At 43.2% G+C, this 26,772-nt stretch overlaps 2 protein-coding genes and 1 non-coding gene across 5 annotated transcripts in view; 1 reads left to right on the top strand and 2 right to left on the bottom strand.

Annotated features, from left to right (window-relative positions):
* The first annotated feature begins 5,288 nt into the window (after nucleotides 1-5,288).
* OPN1SW (opsin 1, short wave sensitive) lies at nucleotides 5,289-8,981 on the top strand. The gene is made up of 5 exons (XM_007078061.3): nucleotides 5,289-5,716; nucleotides 6,030-6,198; nucleotides 6,545-6,710; nucleotides 7,248-7,487; nucleotides 8,422-8,981. The coding sequence occupies exons 1-5, from the start codon at nucleotides 5,362-5,364 to the stop codon at nucleotides 8,539-8,541; spliced, it is 1,050 nt and encodes a 349-aa protein (XP_007078123.1). The 5' UTR covers nucleotides 5,289-5,361; the 3' UTR covers nucleotides 8,542-8,981.
* Nucleotides 8,982-9,245: 264 nt separating this feature from the next.
* The window catches only part of CALU (calumenin), a 31,337-nt gene continuing 13,810 nt past the window's right edge, over nucleotides 9,246-26,772 (bottom strand). The window contains exons 3-8 of one of the 3 annotated variants that reach the window (XM_042971757.1): nucleotides 24,107-24,300; nucleotides 20,250-20,416; nucleotides 18,801-18,861; nucleotides 13,526-13,725; nucleotides 11,885-12,022; nucleotides 9,246-9,398 (exon numbers count right to left, since the gene is read on the bottom strand). In XM_042971757.1, the coding sequence (XP_042827691.1) occupies nucleotides 11,918-12,022; nucleotides 13,526-13,725; nucleotides 18,801-18,861; nucleotides 20,250-20,416; nucleotides 24,107-24,300 (727 nt within the window). In that variant the 3' untranslated portion in view covers nucleotides 9,246-9,398; nucleotides 11,885-11,917. Of the gene's footprint in view, nucleotides 9,399-9,621; nucleotides 12,023-13,525; nucleotides 13,726-18,800; nucleotides 18,862-20,249; nucleotides 20,417-23,839; nucleotides 24,034-24,106; nucleotides 24,301-26,772 lie in introns of those variants that run through there. The other 2 variants (XM_007078059.2, XM_007078060.2) reach the window with 2 other exon arrangements.
* Nucleotides 24,641-24,744, bottom strand: LOC122236798. The gene has a single exon (XR_006215051.1). It is a non-coding gene; the product is annotated as a U6 spliceosomal RNA (small nuclear RNA).

Here is a 26,772-nt window from a genome sequence, read left to right as displayed (position 1 = left end):
GTGGCCTGGGTGGTTTCCTTCTGGTTGGGAGTTTCCCAAATGAGAGTGAGGGGGAGGCTCGGAGCCTGGAGCCTTGTGGAAGATCCCAGTGGGCGCTGCCAGGCTCTCTTTCTTTCCGTCCCCCCCCCCCCCACCACCTTCTTGCTCGCGGGAGGCAGAGCCCTGTCTTCTTGTCTTCTTGGTCTCCGGGTCCAGCCTCGCGTCTGGCGCTTGTCAGTCCTGCTGACAAGCGACGCCCAAGCACGTCTGCGTGCTGGGCTCTGTGTGATCACTCTACCAGATTGATCTCATCTCATCTTCGCAGCACAACTGTTGTTGTAGACATCGCTTAGCAAACGTCTGTGGAATGAATGAAGGAGTGAGTGCGTACGTGAAAGAAAAGTCTCGGGAGAGCACACCAAAAAATCACTAGGGGCAACAGATATTCAGGTCAGTCCGCATCTCTTGGCTCCAAGTAGAAACCACAAGGCTGAAGAACCCCTCCTGCTCTCCGACCTTTTAAGCAGGCTTCCTAATGAACTAACTCCTCTCTGGGATAGGCAGCAAGGATGGCCCCTGGCTTTAGGGACAGGATCGGCGCGCCTGCGTCTGTATCCGGGGGGGAGTTTCATGGTCTCCATCCAGGAGTGCCGGGCCAGGCAACTGGTTCCAACTAATCGTGGCCAGAGAGAAAGGCAACAGCTCGTCTCTTGTAAAACCGTAGAGACTTTTTTGGGGTAGCTGTTCCCCAGCTATAAACTGGCTGATAAATAATAGCACACTCAGCGCGTCATTCCGTGACCTCAGCACACATTCCCTAAATTGCTCCTGTTGGTGGATGTGCCCGGAAGTGAGGTCGCTCCAAGAAGAGGCTCCTAGGGGGTGAGAATGTTTCAGGGATGAGACAGGGGTTGGACTCCAGCCAGTGCTTCTCTCTGGGGGTGCTGTTCGAATCTGTGGCAGGATCATTCTTCTTGGTGGGGCCTGTCTGGAAGAGTGCCCTGCCCACTAAATACCAGCAATCGCTTCTTCACTGTGGAGACAGTGGGAAAACACTGCCCCCCGCCCCGCCCCCCGCCGCCCCGCACGCTTCCAAATGCCTCCAGGATGGCAGGGGTCTGGGGAGAGGACCCACTGGCAGGTGGGAACCCACTGGCACCTACCATACATTTCTTTTCCGGGCTAAAATCACTGCGGCCTTGCTGTGGGCACTGGGGCATTAGGCCCTCGGTGACTTGTTTGACTCTGCGTTTAACAAGCCACAGATGGAGTTCTCTGGGGAGAATGGTGACGCTACTTCTAGGGGCTTCCTCCTTTTCCTCCCAAGAGGGGATGGCTTTCGGTCAGGCAGATCCTTTGACGATTCCTCATTTCTACAACAGTGGGTAGACCTTACTCTGATCTCAGCATCTGTCTGGAGAGGCCTTACAGGTCAGTATTTAATAGACAGCACTGTCACAACACATCATCTCAAGCTCATTGTCACCTCCTGCGTGCCAGCGACACAGCAAAAGCCACATCTGGAGCGGGGAACTGGGTGTCTGGGAGCCTGGGTGCGAAATAAGCTTATTTTTCACTGTATATTCCTTAGTACTTTTTGAATTTTCAGTCTTGGACATATCTATAATCCACTCAAAAACAGAAATTAAATTATGGACATCTAAGCATTGAGAAGCAATGATTAGAGAGGGCAAGGAGAAATGTATTTCGAGCCCCCAGGGACCCAAAAGGTCCTTGGGATCAGGGCAACCCAGCAGAGTGGGTATTCGGTGCTCAGCCTAATGGTTCTGGTTTATGTCCAGTTCTGATTTATGCTTTGTGTTGAGTCCATATTGAGAGGTCATACTCAATACCCAATCCTGTGAAACTGGTTGTTGTGTCTACTCGGGAATGTTGTTGAGGACAGTGTTTATCATAAGACACTGATGTCTCCTTTGTGAGGTCCCGAGGGAGTCATTCTTGTCTGTCATAATCCCAAGAACACAAAACCAAGAAGAGTTGGTTTGCATTTATTTTCCGGACACTGAATTCTGCAAATGTGTAGCTGCTGGAAAGCACGAATGTGCGGTCATTTTTCAATTCAATTTCTGACTCTTGAACTTCCCACTGCTGTTCTCTTTCTCCTTTTGCTTCTACATTTGATTCAGGACTTCTTGTTGTGTCCCATATATTCCCGCAAACCTCCCTGAAACTATTTCCGGAAAAGGTGGGCGTATAAATGAATAAACTCCTAAAAAGAATAGGGAAGAAAAAAAAAAAACAACAAACCCATATGCTAAAACTATTCAAAAAATATCCTCCTTTTCTAGGACTTTCCTTTTTTTCTGGACAATCAGAACAACTAGAAAAACAAATTTCCTCTTGACTCTTTTCCATTTGGTTCTGGACATTTATACATCCAAATCTAGATCAGCGGTTTTTAACTGGAGGGGAGGGGGCAGGGGGTGGTTTGGCCTCTCAGGGGATATTTGTGTCTGGAGACATTTTTCGCTATCACGACTGAGGTCTGTTGGCATCCAGCGGGCAGCGGCAATAGGATGCTAAACATCCTACAATCCAGTAGACAGCCCCCTGACGACAAAGAATTATCTGACCCAATATATCAATAATATGGAGGTAAAGAAACCCTGGTCTAAACATACCTAACCGGGGCGCCTGGGTGGCTCCGTCGTTAAGCGGCCAACTTCGGCTCAGGTCATGATCTCACGGTCCGTGAGTTCGAGCCCTGCGTCGGGCTCTGTGCTGACAGCTCAGAGTCTGGAGCCTGTTTCAGATTCTGTGTCTCCCTCTCTCTCTGACCTTCCCCAGTTCATGCTCTGTCTCTCTCTGTCTCAAAAATAAATAAACGTTAAAAAAAAATTAAAAAAAAAAAACATACTTAACATAATCTTGTGTAAAGCCTTAGTATATATTATCATGTTCCTAAACTAATAAAGTGACTTTAAACTTGAAAAGAGCACTGTCTATGTTAAATGTACTTAATGTGCCTTCAGTTTTTATATCATTACCCTCCACCTTTACCACAGCCATCATCCTCAAAATCTTCCTGCTCCCTACTCCATGGCTTCCGGACTCCAAAAACGTGTTGTCCCCTGGGTAGAAGGTACCAGTAAGACCCTGTACTTGGCTAAGGCTCTTTTTGGCCTGAGCTGCCGCCCCTCCCCCACCGGCTCCCAGAGCAGCTGCCCCATCTCACCAAGGGCTGGGTTGCTCCCAGCTTGGGCCCACTGCCCCTCCCTCTGAGGGTGTGTGGAATAAGGTGGGAAGGGACTGTGTGGAAAGGTTTCAGGACAGACCTAGGAGAGGCCAAGGGTGCAGCCACTTGGCCTGGGTAGTGCGAGTGAGAGGGCCTGGGTGTCTTTGGCCTACATCAGCTGCCTTGGCAGGCCGAGCCCAAGGGTTCCTGTCAGAACCGTGTACAGAGGTGGGCACCTCAGCTGAGCCCTGAAGACAGCAGAGGCTGATTCGCTCCACTCAGCACAGGCTCACGGGCCACCTGCCCTGCCCAGAGGTAGACAGAGCCTTAGGGATGGCCTCTGGTCCCGGTCATAAGGGCCTGCCCAGGACAGAGGACCAGCTGACCCAGGCAACCCAGGGGAAACCCAGTGGCCTTGCAATTCCTGGATGCTTGACCGGGTCTCTGCCAGGATCCTACCTGCGGGCGAGCGTCTGTGGAGTGTGTGTGTGTCTGTATGCACGCATGTACGTGGGGACGTCGTCTCCACAAATGGCTGACAAGACTCCTTCTAGCCTTTCTAGCTCAGGATTCAAAGGACATAGACTTTAGTCCTAAGGGGTGGCCTTTTGGAGTTCCAAGTGGCCTTTTGGAGTTCCAAATGGAAAGCCAGAAGTGTTTGCCCAGCTCCTCTAACCTGCTGGGAATCAAACTCAAAACTCTTTCTCTGCTGCCCTGGATGGCAGCCGAAACAATCTGCTCAGGCTTCACACCTGAAGCACCTCTTGCTTTTTGCCGGGCTCCTCGGTTAGTCCTCCGTGCGTAGCTCAGCAGGCAGCCTAGCATTTGAGGGGAGTTTGCATGCAGAGTTGAAAGCTTCCTCTCCTGTGGCTTCCTTCCTTTTAGAAAACCCACCTTCAGTCTTCAGCTACTCTGGGGTCCCCCAGACTCCGTCCTCTGACTCTGTAAGCCGTAACGGCTGGGACTTGCTGCTTGAATTCCGGCTGTCCCTTGCCATCTAGACTGGGGAGTGCCCTCAGGAAAGAATCCACTTTAATGGAGATGGTTCTGGTCATTCAAGGATTGGGTCGTTGACATCTCTGCCTGCTTTGGGGTACTTGATAGCACTTTCCAGTAGTGGTTTTTCGCGTTTTGTCCGGAGTTGATGATTTTTACCCACGGGAGGGATTCATCTGATACAAACTGCTATGCCATCAGGGGGCCATCCTTTCACGTATCAGTATTTAAAGTGTGTCACCTTTATCTCTGCATTCTGGGTCTGCGGAGGTGGGGAAGACGGTACATTCAGAGCTGAGGTATAGTGTTGAGTGTAGGCACAGGTGGAGCTTAGAGCACAGCTGGCCTCACTGGGTGGGGGCGCTGCACGGAAGAGGTCTTGACTTAGGCTGCGAGAGCCCGGCAGGACTCCAGGGCAGATAGGGCAAGACCGTGGTAACTTGAGTACTGCTGAGCTAAAGGCGGGGGGCCCGTGAGCAAAGCAACCTCAGACGGGCTGGGGGCGGGGTGGGGTCTGAGTAGAAAACATACATCCTCTGGGTAGACTCAACACGAAGAAACAGAAGCAGCCAGGGAGGCCTTAGACTTCAAGCATTTTCAAGATGCCCCGTACCCATCTGTGAAGGCCGTTGACTAAGGTGCTCCCTGGGTGCTCCCCGTTCCCTGCCCCTTCCTGCAGCCTGAGGCCGGTTCCCAGGCTGGCCGTGAGCCCAAGACCTCTGGAAAGGGAGACTTAGGGGCCACCTTCCACAAAAGAGCAGATGGGTGCGGAAGCCTGTAGGGACGTGGTGGTGCCAGAAGCCAAATGCAAAGTCACGCCCTCAATAGCGCCATTCAGAGAACGCACACACAAAAAAGTGATGAAGCATCTCTATTAAATATGGGTCAGCATCTCCCAGTTGCAGTGAGCTGACTCCGCCTATTCATTCCGGCACCCAGCACTGCATGTCGATTCTTTGAGCCCAATATTTTTATCCTCTCAACACGCAATCGGCTTTGGGCCCACAAAAGGAGGTTTAGGTGGGGGCTTGGACATCTCTAATCTCAGAATTTGTCCTTAGGAGGCTTAGGATCAGTACTGATCGTTCAAGGAGACCAAAAGTGGCTTTGGCGAGAGGGTTCTTTGCAAGGTGGGGGAGAAGTGGCGGGACGGTACTCTATAAGAGGAATCAGAGGGTGGGGGGCGTCCCATGAGTAAGATGACAGGGGAGGAGGAGTTTTTTCTGTTCAAGAACATTTCCTTGGTGGGGCCATGGGATGGGCCTCAGTACCACATTGCCCCTGTCTGGGCCTTCCGCCTCCAGGCGGTCTTCATGGGCTTTGTCTTCTTCGTAGGAACACCACTCAATGCCACGGTGCTGGTGGCCACCCTCCGCTACAGAAAGTTGCGACAGCCACTCAACTATATTCTGGTCAATGTGTCCCTGGGGGGCTTCCTCTACTGCGTCTCCTCGGTCTCCATCGTCTTCATCACCAGCTGTCACGCATACTTCATCTTTGGCCGCCATGTTTGTGCTTGGGAGGCCTTCATGGGCTGTACGGCAGGTACGCAGGGGAAGGAGACTGGGGGGGCGGGGGGGAAGACAAAGGACTGCTCTAGGATTGGAACCAGGAACCAGACTGTTGGGTTAGAGTGGGCCCCTAAAGAGGAGTCTGGGGAAAAGGAGTTTGGTGCTTTTTCTCACCGGGGTATAAAGCAGCACAGACTAGAATCTGACCAACTGAGTCCCAAACTCCACACCAACCACCAGTCCAACCCTTTGTCTCCCTATGCTTGTTCCACCCTGTTAGTATTCCATTCTGTCTGCCAGGCCGGGTGGGCCCATCTACCCCCAATTGCCCTCACATTTCACTACAGGTCTGGTGACAGGCTGGTCACTGGCCTTCCTGGCTTTTGAGCGCTACCTGGTCATCTGTAAGCCCTTCGGCAACTTCCGCTTCAGCTCCAAGCACGCGCTGATGGTGGTCCTGGCTACCTGGACCATTGGTATTGGCGTCTCCATCCCACCCTTCTTTGGCTGGAGCCGGTGAGAGTGTAGGGCAGTGGTGCTAATTTAGCTAGGAGCTCAGGTTGGCGTGGGTGGAAAGAATTGGGGATGACCTTCGTCTCTGACCTCCGCTTTTAACGAGCGGGTGGAGTAGGTGAGGGCAAGGGCTGTGGGAGGCAACTGCTAACGTTTATCCTGCAGTTGGAATTGCTATAGCCTCAGCTGGTAAAGACAGAAACTGCCCCTGCCTGAAGGTCCGTGGGCATCCTCTGGGTTCTAAGTGGAGAGCATAATCCAGGATCTCAGCTCCACTCCACTCATTTCTGTGGTGAACCCCGCGGTGAGCAAGTGCCTGTCCAGTGGGTGAGTGCTTGGTCCCATGCAGGTTCATCCCCGAGGGCCTGCAGTGTTCCTGTGGCCCTGACTGGTACACCGTGGGCACCAAATACCGCAGCGAGTACTATACCTGGTTCCTCTTCATCTTCTGCTTCATCGTGCCTCTCTCCCTCATCTGCTTCTCCTACACGCAGCTGCTGGGAGCCCTCAGAGTCGTGAGTGATTTGTGTGAGGCTCAGGGAGGAGGGGGTCGGGGGCTCCAAGATGGGAGAGAAGAATGGGTGAGTGCTTCAGAACATAAGACCTCTGGGGGCATCTGGCTGGCTCAGTCGGAAGAGCACACAATTCCTGATCTTGGGGTCGTGAGTTCGAGGCCCACGTCGGGTGTAGATTACTTAACAAACTTAAAAAAAGAAAGAACGTTTGACATCTGGAAATGTTCACAGCCAGGTAGAGGAGATACCCGAAAGCAGTGAAGGAAGTGGGGGCAGGGAGAATGATGAAATGGTGTGAAGAGTAGGGTGGGGTCCTCTCTGCTCAAATGTGTGTCAAGAGACTCTTGTGATCCCTTCCAATGTCAAAGACCAGACAGCCATCTCCATCTGGTCTTCCTCAAGGAAGGAGAACAAGAGGCGCTAGGCCAGAAGCTGGGACAGAGAGAGGCAATGGGAGCGGACGCCGCCCTGGTGGAAAAGGGTTGAGATCTGGGAGTTGAGGGCCGGGAAGAGGATGTTTCTCTGTGCTCCGCCCAGGTCGCAGCCCAGCAACAGGAGTCAGCCTCAACCCAGAAGGCAGAGCGGGAGGTGAGCCGCATGGTGGTGGTGATGGTGGGATCCTTTTGTGTCTGTTACACACCCTACGCTGCGATGGCCATGTACATGGTCAACAACCGTAACCATGGGCTGGACTTACGGCTTGTCACCATTCCTGCCTTCTTCTCCAAGAGTGCTTGTGTATACAACCCCATCATCTACTGCTTCATGAATAAGCAGGTAAAGCTCTCTATTTACATTCCTATGAGACTCTAGTTCATGAGACCTGGTTCTTTTCTCACCAATGACTTTTAATTCAGAGCACCTTGGACTCTAGTCAAAAGGTTTCTAGGGGTGAACAAGGGAAGCTCTCGGTAATAAGCACAGGGAGAAAGGCTTGGTCATTGAAACCATGTAATAGAACCCAGAGAAAACAGAATTTGAGCCATAAAAGTCAGGTTGCTCCAAAGGGAAGGATGAGAAGTGGAAGGGTTTTGTTTTCTTGAGAAACAGATTTAACCATCACCCTAAATTCCTAGTGCTTCCATTTCACAAGTTCTTAATCCTTCCCAACTTCCAGCCTGCAGGAGCATATGCAAAGCACAGAAATAACAACATATGCGTAAGTCTCTAAAACAGTTTATCATCTGAAGGTACCAGGTGGCCTCCTATCCCAAATCCTGAAACTGAGCTAATAAAAAAACCCAAGCTCAGATGAATCTAGGAGAGTTCCTATCTTGTGGGGCAAACCCCCTGCTTTGAGAATTCTTAATAGCTGTTTTGTTTCCTTCGTCTTCAGAGATGGGACTCAAAACTCTTGGATGGAAACAAAATTGGCAATCCTTTTCAACTGGGAGCACCTTCTAGTAATGGAGGGGTGGGTGGGTAGGCCTACTCTGGCACCACTTTTGAGTGTCTTATTGAGGCAGGTTGCTTTGTGAGGTTTCCCAACAGTGGAACCTCTGAGCCAAAATGTGGAGGGATTACTGTTGTAGGCCCTGCAGTAGCTCTCAGGATTGGGAAGATGTATTCCAAACCACGAGGAGATGCTGGGTATATGGCACTGTGCGAGGCTTTGGAGATACAGAGAATGAGATCTCTTGCCATTTCCCGATGTCATCTCTTCTGTACTGGTCTGCATGGGACTAACTCCAATTCTGCCCTTTCCTTCCAGTTCCGAGCTTGCATCATGGAGATGGTGTGTGGGAAGTCCATGACAGATGATTCTGAAATGTCCAGCTCCCAGAAAACTGAAGTTTCTGCTCTCTCTTCCAGCCAGGTTGGCCCAAACTAAGGAGCCATATTGGCTTATTTGCAGCAACTAGGATTTCACATTTAGGGAATTCCTTCTTTCTCTCAAAAACCAAGCTACTAACAAATGCAGAAGATGGGAAGGGGAATATGGCAAATTTGGGGCATCAACTTCCCATTTTCCTACCATTCCTTTCCTGCCTACAAAGCTGCTGTTCCAGCTGGGTCTACTATAGACCACTCCAAAGGCCATGTCAACAATCCTCCAATTCTAAGTGGCACCATTGACAGCACCCGAGAGCTGATTTCTACATATGGGGCAACTATAAAGGAGTATGGCTGATTTTTCAGTGTATGGGTAACAATTATCTTCCTTTTCAATAGCTTTTTCCCCCGCCCTTACTGGGGCTCTCTTCTAAGATGATACAATCTGAATTAGAACAAACATAAACATCTTAGAAATGGGAGAGAGAGATAGAAAGAACAAACTAAACCTCAAGTAGGCCCCAAATAGGGGTTTGAAAGAACTTCTTTATGCCATTACCGCCAATCATCACTATAGCTCTGACAGGGACAGCTGTGTCCAGAAGCTCCTGAGCCAGCATGAATTATTCCAGGTGCTCCCCACCCAATTTGGCTAAACCTATATATCTGTCTTAAGCTGTGTATTAATAGTTAATTCTCTTCACGTTCTCAGAATGAATTTACACACCTTTATACAGTTTATAATGTTCAAAAAGTGTTGAAAAAACTGTTTTACCTTGTACTTTATGCTCCCCCTGTAAAAGCCTTTTTGAAATAAAAATCAAGATAAATGTCGTGTGTACATTCAGGAATGCCTTGTGTTTGGTATCAGATAATTATGTAATGAGCAGCTGGGCTCTTCTCCAGTTATACAGCCTAAGGAAAGCAGAGAAGGGGTACAGCTGTAGTGAGAAGGATGACAGAAGATTTCAGAAATAAGAAAGGGGTAATTAATCTGGGAGAAGGCAGAACTTATCTGGGATGGGAGGGAGTACAGTAAACCTCTGGGAGACCTCCTTTTCTTTGACATTTTATAGCACCTGTAATTCTAAGCAAGAGTTCCATTTCTTAAAAGAATAAAGGACATATGTACCCCACAACGAATGTAAACAGTTTTATTTAGAAACAGATAGGTACCTGTTTGCATTATAGAATATAAAACTTGGTTTACACTCTATAAAAAATAACCAGTATCCAAATTCAAGAGAGCTAGCATTCACAGAACACACAATGTGGGTGTGTAGCCACTGTTCACCAGCCTCAGGCTTGACTTAAACCAAAAAGATAATCCAGGGGGATCATTAGAGATTAGAGTATAACACTTGCTGCTGAGCACCCAGCATCCAGAAGTTGCCATTTTAGCGTATTGAAGGTTTGCTTTCTAAGTGAGTAACTTTAACATAAGGCCTGGGTTCTCTGTACCTAGTGAGCTGTGAGGCTGTCTTGCCACACAACTCATGTGCTCTCTTTAATCCCAGTTGACATTATTATCTCTGATCTTAACAATAAAAATGGGGAATCTGGAGAGCAGAGATTTCCACTCCCCTATGCTGGGGTTAAACTTTAAAAGAGTTTATCTACTCTCAAGAGCTCAATGCAAAGGCCAGGATGAAGTTACATGATAATCCGGCATTTTACCAGGCCAAGTAGTCCACCTCAACATGATCATGGAAGACCAAAGGATACACCTAGGTTCAGATTATAATAATCACCCAGCACCACCTGAATGTATTATCCATAAAGATACATGAAATAATAAAGGTTAGATATACATATATTTATCTTAATAACCTGAGGGCTAAAAAAGTTTGGAATACAATTCTTCTTCTCAAAAGAGGTCCATCTGTAAGAAAGGGACCAAAAAAGACAGAATTCGTATTACATAAAATATGGGCAAAGTGTGTTGGGAACAGAAGGTGGCTTCTTCAGCTCTTTCTACAATGTCCCTCTTTGACAAGGATTGGCAATCTGCTGATCCATGATAAACTTTTTGGGGGCAGTGGGGAGAAGGGGAAATGGGGGCAAAGGGAGTGTTGGGTCAAAGGCAAGAAGGTTGAGCAATGGTCCTCAAACCAAAGAGTCCTCTATGTAGGCCCTCTCATCTTTGAGTCTGAGTTCAAGCTCTTCAGCTGACACAGAAATAGGCCTGGTAGTAAGTGGTTAGCATTCTGAGGTATGAGGATCCCTGGTAAATTCAGCAGCATGTGGTTTTTGGAAACCAGCCCACAAGATAAGAACACTGCAACCAAGCTCCTAACTAATACTGCTATTTAACCACTGTCTGAAAGAGAAAGGAAAGGAAAAAAAAAAAAAAGTCCCCAATACATTGGGAGGTTGTAAGCTTCATTTCATGTAAGGGGGTCCAAATAATCTATTTTAGGGTTTCTTAACAGAACCCTCATTCAGTGATTTCTCTTGTTAAAGGCACTTTCAATGACATAATTGGAAAGGAATACAATTTGACTGCAGTGAAAGCAAGATTAATTCCTAGAACACCTGGGGAGATAGGAGCTGAATGGGGCACTTACAGTGATTCAATAGGCAAGACAGTCTTGAGCACTTCAACAGATGCACACCCAGAAAAAAGTGTGCCCTGAAAACACTTGTATTTTTCCCTTAATTTTCCAGCTGTTTCTATGTATAACTCTGTAAAGAGATCACACTCACTACTTGATTTTCAAGACACTGGCCCTAACTCTTCCCACCACAGCTGTGCCCAGCAAAATTAGCAAACAGCTAGTCCTACTGGGAAGAAAAAAAATGAACAAAATCAAGTCGAGCCAAGCTTCCTGACAGCACAGGGATCTGTCCTTGCCCAGATAATGCCACGATCAATTGCTGGACCTATAGCAACTGAATGGACTACGTGGCCCCTACTACTTATAAAACATACTTTCAACAGGCAAGGTTAAGTGTTCTCTCTAAATATTAATTGTGGGGCATTTTTTTTTCCCTTTTCTCTCTCCTAAACATTTCTCATTGATCTCAGGCTTTAAAAAATTAGTTAAGTCAGAATTATAAAAATTATATGGCAAGGGTTGAGAAAGAGTGAAGGGCTAATATCTGCCTACAAGCGTGAGTTGAGGATGTTGATCCTTCATATCATACTCCCAACCAGAGAACAAATACAAAAATAAACACACCATGTTATACATAATACAAAGTGTAAATCTACAAACACAAGTGTACTAATTAGAGTTGTTCCTCAGAAGCACGGTTCCCTCCAGTCCCTCAAAGAGGAGGAGGAATGGGGACGGGATGGTTTTCATTACGCCTTTTCAGGTCTTAAAAAAAGTTTGTAATAACAGTCTCAGTAGCGCAAACAATTTCATGTGAAACCAGAAGCTGTAAAAATAAATTACTTTTGAAGAAATGCAGGTTCTTCTGTCTGCAGCTCAGAACTCATCGTGTCGTACTAAGGCCTCACCAAAATCTGTGGCTTGGCTGCCCACAAATAAATCATACTTGTCAACAATCTCCTCCTTGGTAAGCTTGCCATCCTGAAACCAGAGAGAAGAGTGAATTGCAGCAAAACAGATTTCCCATTTCAAATTTAGAAACCCTGCTATAGAACAAAAGGGGTTAGGATTTGAGATTCTAATTCCACTAAATTAAATGGGAACTCAATCCTCATCCCTGACCCCTTCCACATACAGAGGGAAGAAAGCAACAATTAATACATTTTTCTTATTAAGTTAAAACTGGAAGAATGGAAATAATATAGCTCAATAACTTAATGCTAGAGATATGTCAAGCAAGATGTGGGACATCTTCTAGGTATAGGTAAGAGATAGGAAGAACTGGGTAAAATAAAGTGAATCAAGTCACTGCCTCACAGGAACAATGAAATCTGCTAACATCCTTACATAGTCCTCACCCCCACTACACTCTAGCCACCAATCAGATTCCAGACATAACCCCAAATGAAGGCTGAGACACTCATCTCAAACATTACGTAAGCCAGATTCCCAAGATTTGACCTTATGAGTTTCTTTTTCTCACATAGCTCAGTCAGGACATAGCACTTGGCTACTTTAAGTGACTGAAGCAAGAACTCAAAACAGACCGACCCTTAAAAAGGCTTGATGATAAAACACTGCATTTGAAACAGAAGACAGGCTTAGATAGGAGAAATATTCAGAATATAAACCCCGCCCCTGTCTTTAGATTGACTTTCAGCTCACTCTAAGCAAAGCATTCATATTGCTGAAAAGGTGACAGGGCTTAGTGATAATACCACTCTTTTAATGAACCAAATGCCTCAGATAATTGATTGAGGACAATTTTAACAGGCTCCAGAGAAAAGCTGATTTACAACCTAACTACTAAGAATTTAGTTTTAAAAAGCATATTTAAGAAGGAAATGATCAGGGTGCCTGAGTGGTTCAGTCGGTTGAGCGTCTGACTTCAGCTCAGGTCATGATCTCACGGTTCGTGACTTTGAGCCCTGCATTGGGCTCTGTGCTGACAGCTCGGAGCCTGGAGCCTGCTTCAGATTCTGTGTCTCCCTCTGTCTCTGGCCCTTCCCCTCTTGAGCTCTGTCTCTCTCTCTCAAAAATAAATAAACATTAATAAAAAAAAAATTTTTTTAATAAAAAAAAATAAAAATAAAAAAAAAGAGGGAGATGACCAACTTTGAGTAGGGAAAATGAGCCTATGATAGGTAAAAGAACAAAGGAAATAATGGGGAAAAAAAATTAGGGAAAATTTCCTGGGGATCCAAAGATAACAGATGAAGCATGCTGGGCACAGGCTACGTACAGAGGCTCTTTGCTGAAGCCAAATGCCTCCAATGGTGTGAACACTGGGCAAAGGGATTTCTAAAATGAGATCATATAGCTAGCACTGCCCTGTAAGTTTTCAATCGCCAACTTAAGATTTGCAGCAGACTTAGACTAATTAAGACCTTACATGCTCTGTGTACCTCAACAGGAATGTTTTAGGTAATCCCCTAGAAACAGACTTTGATCACTGCTAGGTTGTTTGGGCCTGGCCAGACTTACCTTGTTCTGGTCTGATTCATACACCAGGTGCCTGGCTTCTGCCTCTGCATGATCATAGTCTGAGGGGAGGATCCAGTCTTTGGTCTCTTCCTTGTCCATCTTCCCATCACGGTTCTTATCTCGAAACTCAACAAATTGTTCTCTTTCTGTCTTTACCCATTCTGGCTCATCAGCATTTCCATCATGGCTGTACATGTCACCTACGTACATAGACATACGTAATACAAAAGGTGAGTATTTTTCCCAAGACTGCCACATGCTAATCTGGCTTAACTTTTCCCCCATCTGGAACGTAGTAGCAGTTACAAGGCTATTTTATAGGTCAGAGAGGCCTGAGAAAGCAAGGCATTTTCCTGAGGTTTAATTAATGACCTTTAAGAATATTTCCAGCTGTTGATTTTGAGTTAGTGAGTCCAAAAAGAATCCTTAGCCCTTAAAAATTGAAAAAATAAAGGGAGATGACTAACATCCAGAAAGATAAAGGCTAACTTTCAAAAGATAGTTGTTTCCTACATTCCTTTTCAATCCAAGGTAACTAGTTAAACCTGACTATTGGTATTAGAAAGGTGCTATTTTAAATTCTCAAGAAAACTTGAGAAGTGTAGACTAGAAGCCCAAACTGTCTACCAATTACTAAGTATACTTCAGAACATTTTTTTAAGAACCTACTTCTAAAAATAATAAGGGGTATTTTCTTATATAGCCATAATGTCATTATCATGTTTCACAAAATCAATTTTTTGGTATTACTGAATACTCAGTCCAAATCTGAATTTACTATTATCTTCTAAAGCTAGTTTGTTCAAATTACTTCTATGAATGCTGGTGGCTAAGAAGTTGGTATTGTATACCTGAATTTTACTAGATTTAAAAGTTAAGGTACTTTGAAATTCAGTATTTACAACCAACAGAGATTCTTCTTTACAGCTATTTAAAGATACCAATTTTAAAATGTGCAATAAAATACTGTTTCGTCAAAATTTTTTTAGAATTATGTGAATGAAAAAGTCTGAAGATTCCTGAGGTATACATCAGTGTATGTGCATTGTATGCAAGGTACGGGAGCATACCTTATATACGTCTAAATGGTTTCCAGCAGTTCTAAGCAAAGGTATTTAGTTGTGGTAAAGGTTTTATATGTAGGAACCCACAAAATGGAGACGGCCCAAGTCACAAATCTGAACACAAGTTAGCCTGCACTTAGAGGAAACACCATACTGCCAAGGAAATTTAACGTACACCAATCACAATCCTCCAACTCAGATTCAGCTAGTTTACCTGACCCTAGAAAATAGGACCTGCTAGCCAGTCATGCTGTTTCTACGCTGCTGCTTCTAATGCTCTATAAAACTCGGCTCTTGCCCAAAATCCCTTGGGAAGAGAGCGCTCCACTGCGTGTTGGGCACAATGATCCCCAGTCTATGGGCTGTTTTCCCTTGAATAAAGGATGAACTCATTACTAAAATGTATTATTGTCACCTGACAGTCGGTACTGTCATTTTCCTGAACATTGAGGGCTAAGAGTAGAACTACTTCTGTTTTTTTTTTTTTTTAATTTTTTAACATTTATTTATTTTTGAGACAGAGACAGAGCATGAACGGGGGAGAGGCAGAGAGAGAGGGAGACACAGAATCCGAAACAGGCTCCAGGCTCTGAGCAGTCAGCACAGAGTCTGACGCGGGGCTTGAACCCACGGACAGTGAGATCGTGACCTGAGCCGAAGTCGGACGCTTAACTGACTGAGCCACCCAGGCGCCCCGAACTACTTCTGTTTTAAACAAAGGAGGAGTACCTCAGGACAGGACTTGCCTGTTTTTTTCTATGCTACAGCACATTCAGAAAATGTAATATTTGTATGATCCACCGGGCCAGTGCCCTGCCTTAGCTGTCCTGTGGGTCGAGACCTTTCATAGTACACATATGGGGAAATTCTGAATTACAGAGGAAATAAATGTGTGCTTAAAAGACATACTTTTTTTTAAGTATTTTTTTTAATGTTTATTTTTGAGAGAGATAGTATGAGCAGGGGTGGGTCAGAGAGAGAGGAAGACAGAATCCAAAGCAAGGTCCTTTCAGCACCGAGCCCAATGTGGGGCTCAAACTCACGAACCATGAGATCATGACCTGAGCCAAAATCGGACGCTTAACCAACTGATCCACGCAAGCCCCCCAAAAGACATCCTTTTAATAGAAACTAGAATATACAATGTAATGTAAGTGCATTTCAAAGATAGATGAGTAAGGATAAAAATAATACTATTTAAATTTCTATTTAAAAAGGATTTAATCTGTATAATGACACTAAAATTAATTTTTTTGAGATTACGTTAAAATGTTCTTAGGATACATAATGCAATGCTTAGAGATGAAATGAGATGATGATTGGAATTTACTTCAAAATAATAAAAAAAGTAAGGAAATGGATTGGTTACAGATGTGAAGGGACCGGCCATGAGTAGACGGCTGTTAGGGCTGGGCACAGGTACATGGAATTCTAATTTTGTACATGTTTGCAATGTTCTACAACAAGTTTAAATAAAAAATTCAACAGCATAACTCATGCTAAATGTAACAGGCACTGACCATTTGTTTATGATCTCTCTCCTCAATAGGGCAGAAACTAGCATATCCCTAGAAACTGGAAGATATTGTTTGGGGACTTTTAGGTTTACAAAGTCCAGTATCCCTGGTGTAAGTGTTTATGTTAGTTGATGGTTTGCAAAAGAAATACACACACACACACACACACACACACACACACACACACACACACTTGGTTTAACAGTTTCAAAATACAATTCCTCTGCCCTTGGATATGTATGATGGAGAGGTAGAAAGAAATATCTCCTTATTTGACCTCGATGCTTGATAAATGATGGTACTTACCAGTTATAAAACTTAATTCCTCTCCTCTGGAGGTTCAAATGAGTTCCTCAGTTTTAGCAATAGTGATAAAATGGCAAAAGCCAGGAATGAAAAGATAAAATATTTAAAAGTAGAAACAGTCAACTTTGAAGCAGTCTCAGTAAATGCAGCCAGACATTTACTTCCTCTGTGCTGATGAACTCCACTAAAAAGAATCATTTTGGAAAGAAAGAAAAAGAAAGAAAGGAAGGAAGGAAGGAAGGAAGGAAGGAAGGAAGGAAGGAAGGAAGGAAGGAAGATCTTCCACTGCTCATTCCTTTTTCTCTAAAAAAACTCAGAACACATCACTGAGTCTTTGAAGAATGGTAAATATTCAGGGAGTAATTCAATGGGAATAACCCTAAATATAAAGAGCAAGTATAATTAGATAAAATCTGAGAAAAGTAACTTGCTCAATTCAAGGGACAGGTGGAAAAAAAAAAAAAAAAAAGGGAACAGAGGGCCTAGACAGAAAATACAAACAGAATATCGTAGAAATGAGGAAATACTCTAAGAGAAATTGGCAACTTGGTCACCCACTGATCTCTTATCCTATTCCCTATATTCTTCTCTTGGGTTTCCTAACACCAGTTTAGGCTCCCTACAACTCTTTACTGTCAATTCCATGGGCATCTGGAATGCACTGTATCAGTGCTATCCAATATGGCAGCCACTGGCCACATGGAGCTATCAAGGACTTCAACTATGGCTGGTCTGATCAGAGATGTACTGTAAGTATAAAAGATGCTTCTGCAAACAGTATGAAAAAAATTCTTAATAATTTATATTGATAACATGATGAAAGTAATTTAGATTACTAGGTTAAATAAAATATATTTAATCATGCTAAAAAAATTTTTTTAAGTTTATTTATTTTGAGAAAGAACGTGCACACCAGCCGAGGAGGGGCGGAGAAAGAGGGAGAGAGAATCCCAAGCAGGCTTCACACCGTCAGCGCAGAGCCTGACCCAGGGGTCCAACTCAGGAGCTATGAGATCATGAGCCAAAACCAAGAGCTGGATGCTTAACCGAATGAGCCACCCAGGAATCCCTAAAAAAAAACTTTTGATGTAGCTATTAGAAAAGTAATAACATGGGGCACCTGGGTGGCTCAGTCGGTTAAGTGCCGACTTTGGCTCAGGTCACGATCTCGCGGTTCATGGGTTCGAGCCCACTGCAGGCTCTGTGCTGACAGCTCAGAGCCTGGAACCTGCTTCAGATTTGTATCTCCCTGTCTCTGCCCCTCCCCTACTTGTGCTCTGTCTCTCAAAAATAAACATTAAAAAAATTTTTTTTAAAAAGTAAAAATATATCATGTGGCTCACATTTACATTTTGATTGGACAGTGCTGCTACAGACACTTTATCATGACCCACTATTCCTCATGCTGGTCTGGCTTAATGATGTGCTAAGAGTTGACCCATGGGGTAAATTATTATTTTTTTTTAATGTTTATTTTTGAGAGAGAGAGATAGAGCAAGTAAGCGAGCAGGGGAGGAGTAAAGTTGGGGGACAGAGGATCTGAAGGGGAGACTCCACACTGAATGCAGACAGCCTGATGGAGGACTCGAACCCCCAACTGTGAGATCATGACCTGAGCTGAAGTGGGACACTCAACTGACTGAGCCACCCGGGCACCCCAAATTATTTTTAAATTTGCATTAAAAAAAATTTCTTTCATTTAAAAAAAATTTTTTTTAATTTTTAAAAAATGTGTATTCTTGAGGGGTGCCTGGGTGGCTCATTCCGTTGGGCCACCGACTTCGGCATGGTTGTGAGTTTGAGCCCTATGTTGGGCTCTGTGCTGACAGCTTGGAGCCTGAAGCCTGCTTCAGATTCTGTCTCTATCTCTCCGCCCCTCCCCTGCTCACACTCTGTCTCTCTCTCTCAAATATAAAAAACATAAAAAATGTTTATTCTTGAGAGAGACAGAGACATAATGAGCGGGGAGGGGCAGACAGAGAGAGGGACAGAGAATCTGAAGCAGGCTCCAGGCTCTGAGCTGTCAGCACAGAGCCTGATGTTGGGCTCAAACTCACGAGTTGTAAGATCATGACCTGAGCCTAAGTCAGACACTTAACTGACTGAGCCACCCAGGCGCCCCTGTTTATTTTCAGAGAGAAATAGAGAGCTCAGACTTGTGGGGTGCACAGGGAGGGGCAGAGGGAGAGAGAATCTCAAGCAGGTTCCATACCCAGCGCAGAGCCCGATGCAGGGCTCAATCTCACTATGGTAAGATCATGACCTGAGCCAAATCAAAAGTCAGAATCTCAACCAGCGAAGCTACCCAGGGGTAAATTATTTCTATGGGCAAACACACTTCCACAACTTCTCAGCTTCCTCTAGGAAAAACAGGAGAAACAGACTTACCAATATACTCTTCCAGGTCAATGAAACCATCAGCATTCTTATCTATATCCTCCATTGTTTCCTGGACAAAAGAGAGTAAGAAAAGACTATTAAAGTTAGTATCTGGATGAATTAGTTTAGGCATTTATCATTCATTAAAAACACACATGAACATGTGGGTATGGTTAGGGGCGTGGGAGTGGCTTAGTCGGTTAAAGCATCTGACTTTGGCTCAGATCATGACTTCACAGTTCATGAGTTCGAGCCCCACATCAGGCTCTGTGCTGACAGCTTGGAGCGTGGAACCTGCTTCGGATTCTAGGTCTCTCCCTCCCTCTCTGTGCTCACCTGCTCACACTCTGTCTCTCTCTCAAAAATAATAAACATTAAAAAAAATTTTAAAAACAAACATGTACACGTGTGGGTATGGTTAAAGCATAGGAAGTTGCTGTTTTTCTAGCCGAAAAAATGGTAAAATATTAACTATTTTTTATGCTTCAACCCTAAATAATTATGAATCTTCTTGGAGGAACACTGGCATTATTTAATAATGACCTATCCCACCAAGCCGATAATGATGTGGAGTAGCCCTAGTCATGAAGTCATTCTAACAGATATGACCCGTAGGTCTGTAACTATGTAGTCTATGTTTCATGTTTACAAAACTATAAAGTCTACAGTTTATGTTTTATTGGTAACTGCCTTCTGTGACAATTCTTCAGTAGTGTCTGATCACTGGTTATGGGATTTTGTTTTAATGTTTACTTTTGAGAGAGAGAGAGAGAGAGAGAGAGAGAGAGAGAGAGAGAGGGAGGGAGGGAGGGAGGGAGGGAGGGAGGGAGGGAGGGAGGGAGGGAGGTTGGTTGGTTGGTTGGTTGGTTGGTTGAGTGGTGAAGGGGCAAAGAGGGGAACAGAAGATCCAAAGTGGGCTTCGCACTGACAGCAGAGAACCCCCTACAGGGCTCAAACTCACTAACTGTGAGATCGTGACCTGAGCCGAAACTGGATGCTTAACTGACTAAGCCACCTAGGTGTCCTGGTTATGAGATATTTTTAAAAATAGGATATTCCTAGGGCGCCTCAGTGGCTCAGTCTGTTAAGCGTCCAACTTCAGCTCAGGTCATGATCTTGAGGATTGTGGGTTCGTGCCCCACACTGGGCTCTGTGCTGACAGCTCAGAGCTTGCTTCAGATTCTGTGTCTCCTTCTCTCTCTGTCCCTCTCCTGCTCACTCTCGGTCTCTTCAAAATAATAAATAAACATTAAAAAAAAAAAAAAAAAAAAAAAGGATTTTCCTGGGGCACCTGGCTGGCTCAGTCATTACAGCATGGGATTCTTGATCTCGGGGTCACTGAGTTCAAGCCCTACCCTGGAGCTTAGAGCTTACTTAAATAAGTCATTCTCCCAAATATAGCCATTCTCCCAAAAAGAGAAACTGAGTTTCTGCTGAGAATCACTGTTCTCCACCAACCTGTACTACTATGTCTTTCATGTAATCATATTCCTCAGGGTGCAGGAAAGCTGTGAATTCTTCCTTTGTGGCAATAAGGTCTCCATCCTTGTCTGCCATCTTAAATCTCCGCTCATCTCTAACCATCATTTGTTTATAGTTAAAACCATCATCAGGGTCTGGATCATCTAGAAAACAAAACATTTAGGTCAAGTTTTAACAGACTTCCACAAAACATGAAAATGTATGGGCTGAGGAATCAATTTCCAAGAAGGATAAACCAAGCAATGAAGAAACAACGTGATTACACAGGTAAAATTGTTAACAGTGTGAAAACATTAGTTTTGGTCATCAAAGTCAGGTCCAAGTTGAATGTAAATGTTTGCCATCCAACATGGAACCCTGGCTCCTTGGCTAACCTAGGTACTGCTTCACTATTTTTGGTGTTAAGGCTACTAGAGGGTTCCAGCTTTCTAGTTATATCTGAGAGGCAGTGGTAGTTTTAAAATCATATTATCTGGGTTTGAATCCTAACTCTACCACTCCTAGCTGTGTGACTGTGGACAAGTAACTGTGCTTCAATCTAAATGGAGGTAATAATGGTGCCTGTCTCATAGGACTGCTATGAGGGTAAATGAGCAAATAAATCTAAGTGCTGAGAATAGTGCCTGGCATATAGCTGGCTTTCAATAAATGTTAGCTATTGCTATTTTTATTAAAGATTCGACTCCCACCGAGAAGCTAGATATCAAAGGTTTTCTATCTCATATTAAGGTCACTTTGATTCAAGCAACAGAATTATTACCCTTTGAAAAGTCACACTTCAGTTTTTTCAGCCAACTCAGATTATCTACCATGAATTACAGGTACCGTTTGCCACCCCTCTCCCTCATTTATGTAAGATTCTAGGATGTAAAACTAGAGTTACGCAAAACAGGTCAGAGGTTGCCTAGGGATAGGGGATAGGGAAGGTAAGCCGGATTATGAAGGGACATGAGGAAATTTTTTCGGGTGATGGATAAGTTCATTTATCTTGATTGTAAGAATGGGTTCACTGGTATATACCTATGTCAAAACTCATCAATTGTGCATTTTAAATATGTGCAGTGTCCTATATATGCCAATTATACCTCAATACAGCTGTTACAAAAAGTAAACATTAGATTACAACCAAACTGTTTCTGGACCTATCCATCTGTTATGATGTTGAACTATATAAGCAGTAGCTATTTAGTCTCTAGAAGAATGAAATTCAGTTTAAGTTGAAGGAGTTATCTGTAGGAAAAAGCCCAAAATAAATGGACAAAAAAACCTTTTCAATCTGCTGTGTGGACCAAAAGAAAGCATGTGAAGATATCATGAAATGTAAAAGACACCACAATCAAGCTAAGAAACAATTGTTCCTAGAACATATTGCTTAAATAAAGAAAGATATGGCACTAGTGTTATAAAAAAACCCACAAGGCCCCTTTAACAATAACATCACACTGCTGACTTTCGATACCAAAGTTCAGTCCTTCCAAATTTCAAGCACGGTTTGGAAAACAAAAACAAACTACCACTCTGTTTTGAGAGAGTTTTGGGCAGTTTGAAACTTCACTCTTTGTTGAGCGTCAAAATTCAGTAAGACAGCTTATTGAATCGTGACTATACAGGATACTCAAAACCATAATAGGTTGAAGATGGAGAATTTAAGGAAAATACACTTTTTAAAGATACTAAGTCGTCTCTTCTAAACAAAGTTTCAGTACCGACTCCGTAACAAAATAAAGGTAACAGAAGACAACTGACACAACAAGACTAGATTCTTAACTAAGAGCCCTTCTCTCCACCTCAGGGTAAAATGTGGTGACTGGAATCAAGTAGCCTGATAACATGCACACAAAAGATAAAATATTTTATTTTAAATAATTAAATTCATGTGTTTGCTGTCATTGTTTGGGGTGCCATATCTATCCTAAGTACCAGCTTATTGTGCTAGCCAGCCTGCAGTTTCAAGCAGGCTCTTGATCTAGTTTTGGGATAGCCAGGATGGATCTTAGTATTCCATATTTTGCTTGTAGCAGAAACAGTGTTAACCTTCCTTTTGTGGAAAGCAGATTCATTAAGACAGATTTTAATTAAAAGCTAAGATGACTTATACTTGAACTCAAGATTAAATCAAGAACATACTCTCACCAAAAAAAAAAAAAACCCTCAGCGCTTCTGTAAGCCACCTCATTACCCCGAGTGCTATCCACCCACATGCCTCCAGGGAAAGATGCCTTATAAAGATATTGCTTCTCTAGCCAGTGCTTCAGCTTATTCAGTCTCAGCAGAAATACCCATTACATTGAATCATTTGACCTGAGAGCGCAATGGAGCTCTCAACAGATTTTTATGCACATAATCATACAAAGAGCTTAAAATTCATTTTGGGTAGCAAGTAAGTGCCTAGGTCTGAACTGAGATTTATTAACACACCATTCTGTTTAGATCACCAATAACCTAGCCTTTGCTCTGTATTTATAAGTCCAAATAAATCAGGAGGGTGCTAAGTCTCAGCCAGAAAGCAAGAAACACGGGTGCCTCTCCATCTGCACTGACTTCTTAATACACATGTTCTTAATTGGGTGAAGGATATGTTTGGTTCTTGGCTAAGTGTCAAGCATGAAGAAAGATTGCCACTTTCGTCTTAGGAATGAGAACAAGCTCAATACAGAAATAAAAGTCTCTTCACTAGAAATGCATGCAGTCCTGTAATTAACACAGACAGCTGGCTATCCAGTGGGGGAAACGGACCATTATACACTCACTGCTTGTTAATCAGTGGTGGAGAATGCCTGCTTTAACCCAGAAATTTGCCTCATTTCCAGGATAAAAATGCAAGAAGTGACATTTATACATTCTTATCTCAAATTGTAACTACGAAGAGGAATCGCATAACAAAAACACCCTAATCATCAACTCAGTAAGACTGCCACCTAGCATTCAACAACAGGCAAGTGTAATAAGTAAAAGAAGATTACTAACAGGTGGCCCAAGCATACAAGCTACCAAATCAACAGAAAGCAATCACATTTGCCTTGAAGCATTTGCATAGCAGGCTGATAAACTCATGTGCCAGAGAAAACAAATGGGAAATTTTCTTTTCTAAACTTCAGTAAGCAGACATACTAAAATTGTTAAATTTTATCAAGGAAAGCTATTTGATCTTTATTTTATTATGGAAGGTCAGTAATTTTCCTATTCTCACCAGTTATACAGGAATCTAGCTTGAATTTCAGGGTCACCACTTTAACGTGACCACGTCAAGAGATATTTCAAAGTCTCTTGCTTTGCATTATTGAAACAATGCCTTTTAGAGCAGATTTGCTCCAAAAATGATCTGAGGGATCACAGAATGAAAAATTGCTAAAATAATATCTGAAATGCTAAAGATGTAGAAGATGCCGGACCTTACAAAACTAAAATACTTAATATACACATTTAAAGTTAATAAAGGGAAATCAGTTCACAGCATTTGGACTATTTTTAAAGTGCACAATTTCTTCCTTTCCTTCACTGTGTGACCCATTTGTTTCTTTGACTCAAGACCATGGTCTCTATCAGGCTGACATCTTGCCCCTTACCCAAGTAAGTGCCATAAGTCACGTTTCTGTACTCATCCCAGGAGATTAAGCCGTCTTGATTCATATCAAACTCGTGCCATTGGTTTTCAACATTGTCATATATGTATTTCTTCTGGGCGTGCTTAATCCAGGATTTCAGCTCCCCCTCCGTCACAAACCCATCTTTATCCACGTCTATTTTATCTACAATCATTCTACAAGACAAAACAGTTACGTTTCAAGGTGCCAGCTCCACAAGGCTTTTTCCCCCAGATAGTAGGGACCTACCTAAAACGTAGCCGTAGGTGGCATTTTTATACTCCTCCCAGGAAACGAGGCCGTCCTCATTGAGGTCATGCCCCTTCCACTGTCGCTCTACATCCTCGTAAATCCAGCGCTTTTGTGCAAATTTAATCCAGTCTTTGAGCTCATCCACAGTGACAAACCCGTCCTTGTCGCCATCTATTTTACTTACAATCTTTCTGTAGAAAATGCAGAGAAATCCAGCAAGAGGTTAAAAAGACACAAGGCTCCAGACTTAGCCAGGTGTGTGTTGTGACCACAGGTGTTGCCCAGGGCTAAAGCATGGACATAAAAATTGTCTCCAAAAAAAAACCTTCCAGATAAGCAACTGAAAATATTTCTCTTAAGTGGCCTGTTACTGGTAACGAGCCATCTAGACAAGGCAAGTACAGTCCATGGCTGGTGCACTTACACGCAAAAGCAATCCCAGTCTCATCCTTTTAGGGGTCAGTTACAGCCAATGGTCAGAATCCAGGAGTGAATATCCATTCCTATCTGGGTTCTCCATTCTTTGTATCAAACAACATGCAAATCTTTTTTTTTTTATTTGCATGTTGCCCTTTGTGCAGGGGCCACGTTAATCTTCTTTGTATCGTTCCAATATGTGTGCTGCCGAAGCGAGCATGACAAGCAAATCCTTATGCTTTTCTTTATTGCTTTAGGAGAATCTCAATTTATTGGTAAATAATCACAAATCACTGATAGGGTTTTCTAAAAATTCAAAAATGTAAACCAGACTTTAAAAAGTTCAGCTGCTTTAAAAAAAAAACAAAACACTTTTGTTAAAAATATAAAGATAACAAAGATAGTTCTGGGATCACTTATACCTCAAGATTATTAAAAAACAAAAGCCAAAAAACCAAAACCCACACACATACACAAAAAACACCCCAAAACCAAAAAAGAAAAAAAACAACAACACAGGTACACAAAGACAAAAGGACAGATGCATGCTTGTTATAAAAAATAGCTAACAGCTAATTATATACTATGTTGACTTGGATTTTCACATAGAACCACAAAAACAGAGAACTTTGAGGAAATGATGTGGTAAGAATGTCCACCCCTGACATACATGAGATTATGAGAATGTTAATAAGTTGAGAGGGTGAGAATACAGATGATAAAGCAAAACTACAAAGCTAAAGAATCAATATACTTCACCCTTCATGAGCTTTTCTTCCAGGCTTGGCATCTCAGTTTAACTTAAGAATTTCAAAATAAGTGCATGATATGAAAATCCCTAAAGATGCAACCGCTCACTTATAAAGGCTAAGACAACCTATGAAAAGTCAACCAAGTGGCCCAGTATGGAATAGGAACTTCAAATCAAGATGTCCAAGTGAAATCTTGGCATACTCCTATGCTCTATTATTTGCAGGATGGACAAAGACTGTCACTTGGTAGCAAATAATGTCTTTTCCCAGTCTGCATTCATTTCATGAATACAACATCGGAAAGTGATTAAAATCACAGACTACTAGTGATACGATGAAAAGATATCGTATGATATCATCTTGATATTGGTATGTTGTTAGCCTTAACTGGCTAGTACTTAAACTCTCTAATTTAACAAGCATACTCCTTCACGAAATATGTAATCTTTCAGCTTTTGCTCTAAAGTATTAATAGAAAAGGTAAAGCAGCAAGAAGCTATCTCTTAAATACCTTCCTCTATCTACACGGACATAAAAGTTTTTTTGTAACTTTAACCCTGGAATTTTAAAAAATATTAACACATTAAGTTATACCAGTATTAAAAACTTTTGCATTATCTATAATGGGACCTAGTTTACGTCCAAATGGTACTAACTACCAATAGTGCAATAGTGCTACTGTACCATTAAGAAAAAAAAGGTAAGGTATCAGAATGCCTCCCATTCTCAAATGAAAATTTTAAACAGCCTAAAGAGGGTCACTCAGATAAGGATCTCTCAGATAAAGAGCACATAACTGCTCAAGAGGGGCTTTTGTTAATGAAGTTGGCTGAATGCCATTCTATTTATTCCAACAGAAATATCTCAAATGGTTTAGCCCAGATGTTGGCAAACTTTTTCCGAAAAGGGACTGATAGTAAATAGCTTTGATTTTGTGGGCCACATATGGTTTGTCACATATGTCTATACTTTAGTAACCATCTAAAAATATAAAAGCCATTCTTATCTTGCTGGCCATCCAGCCTGCAGGCAGCTGTGAAAACACACTGGAAGTGGGTATGTCCCATTTTAGGCACTAGCTCTAAAGGCCGGTGCAAATTTATGAAGCTAATGGTGTTGTTTTCCTGTGACCTACAGATGTAGTTATGATGCCATCAAGTAAGCATTTATTCCAGGGTAGACACAATGCACTTAGTGGACCTTATGTTATTTCTCCTAAGAGGTAACATATGCCTCTACTCTACTTTCTTCAAGAGTCAAAAAACAAATCAGTAAGTAGGCTCCAGGAGGGTTCATAATATTCCTGAAATATTCAGCATACAAAATCTTATATATATTCCTACGTGCACTGTTCTGAGGAAGGGTCTTTTGCTTTCCTTAGACTCTCAAAGGGGTTGACCTGTGACCTAAAAAAAAGGATGATGAACTGCTCTAGTTCATTTCTAAAGCAACTACACCAAGTGTGAGAACTTTTTAATATTTAGGATCACCACC

The sequence above is a fragment of the Panthera tigris genome, chromosome A2 (assembly GCF_018350195.1).
Source record: "Panthera tigris isolate Pti1 chromosome A2, P.tigris_Pti1_mat1.1, whole genome shotgun sequence".
NCBI classification, from domain to species: Eukaryota; Metazoa; Chordata; class Mammalia; order Carnivora; family Felidae; genus Panthera; species Panthera tigris.
The sequence above is the reverse complement of the archived record's forward strand: the minus strand, read 5'-3'. Positions and strand labels throughout refer to the sequence as shown.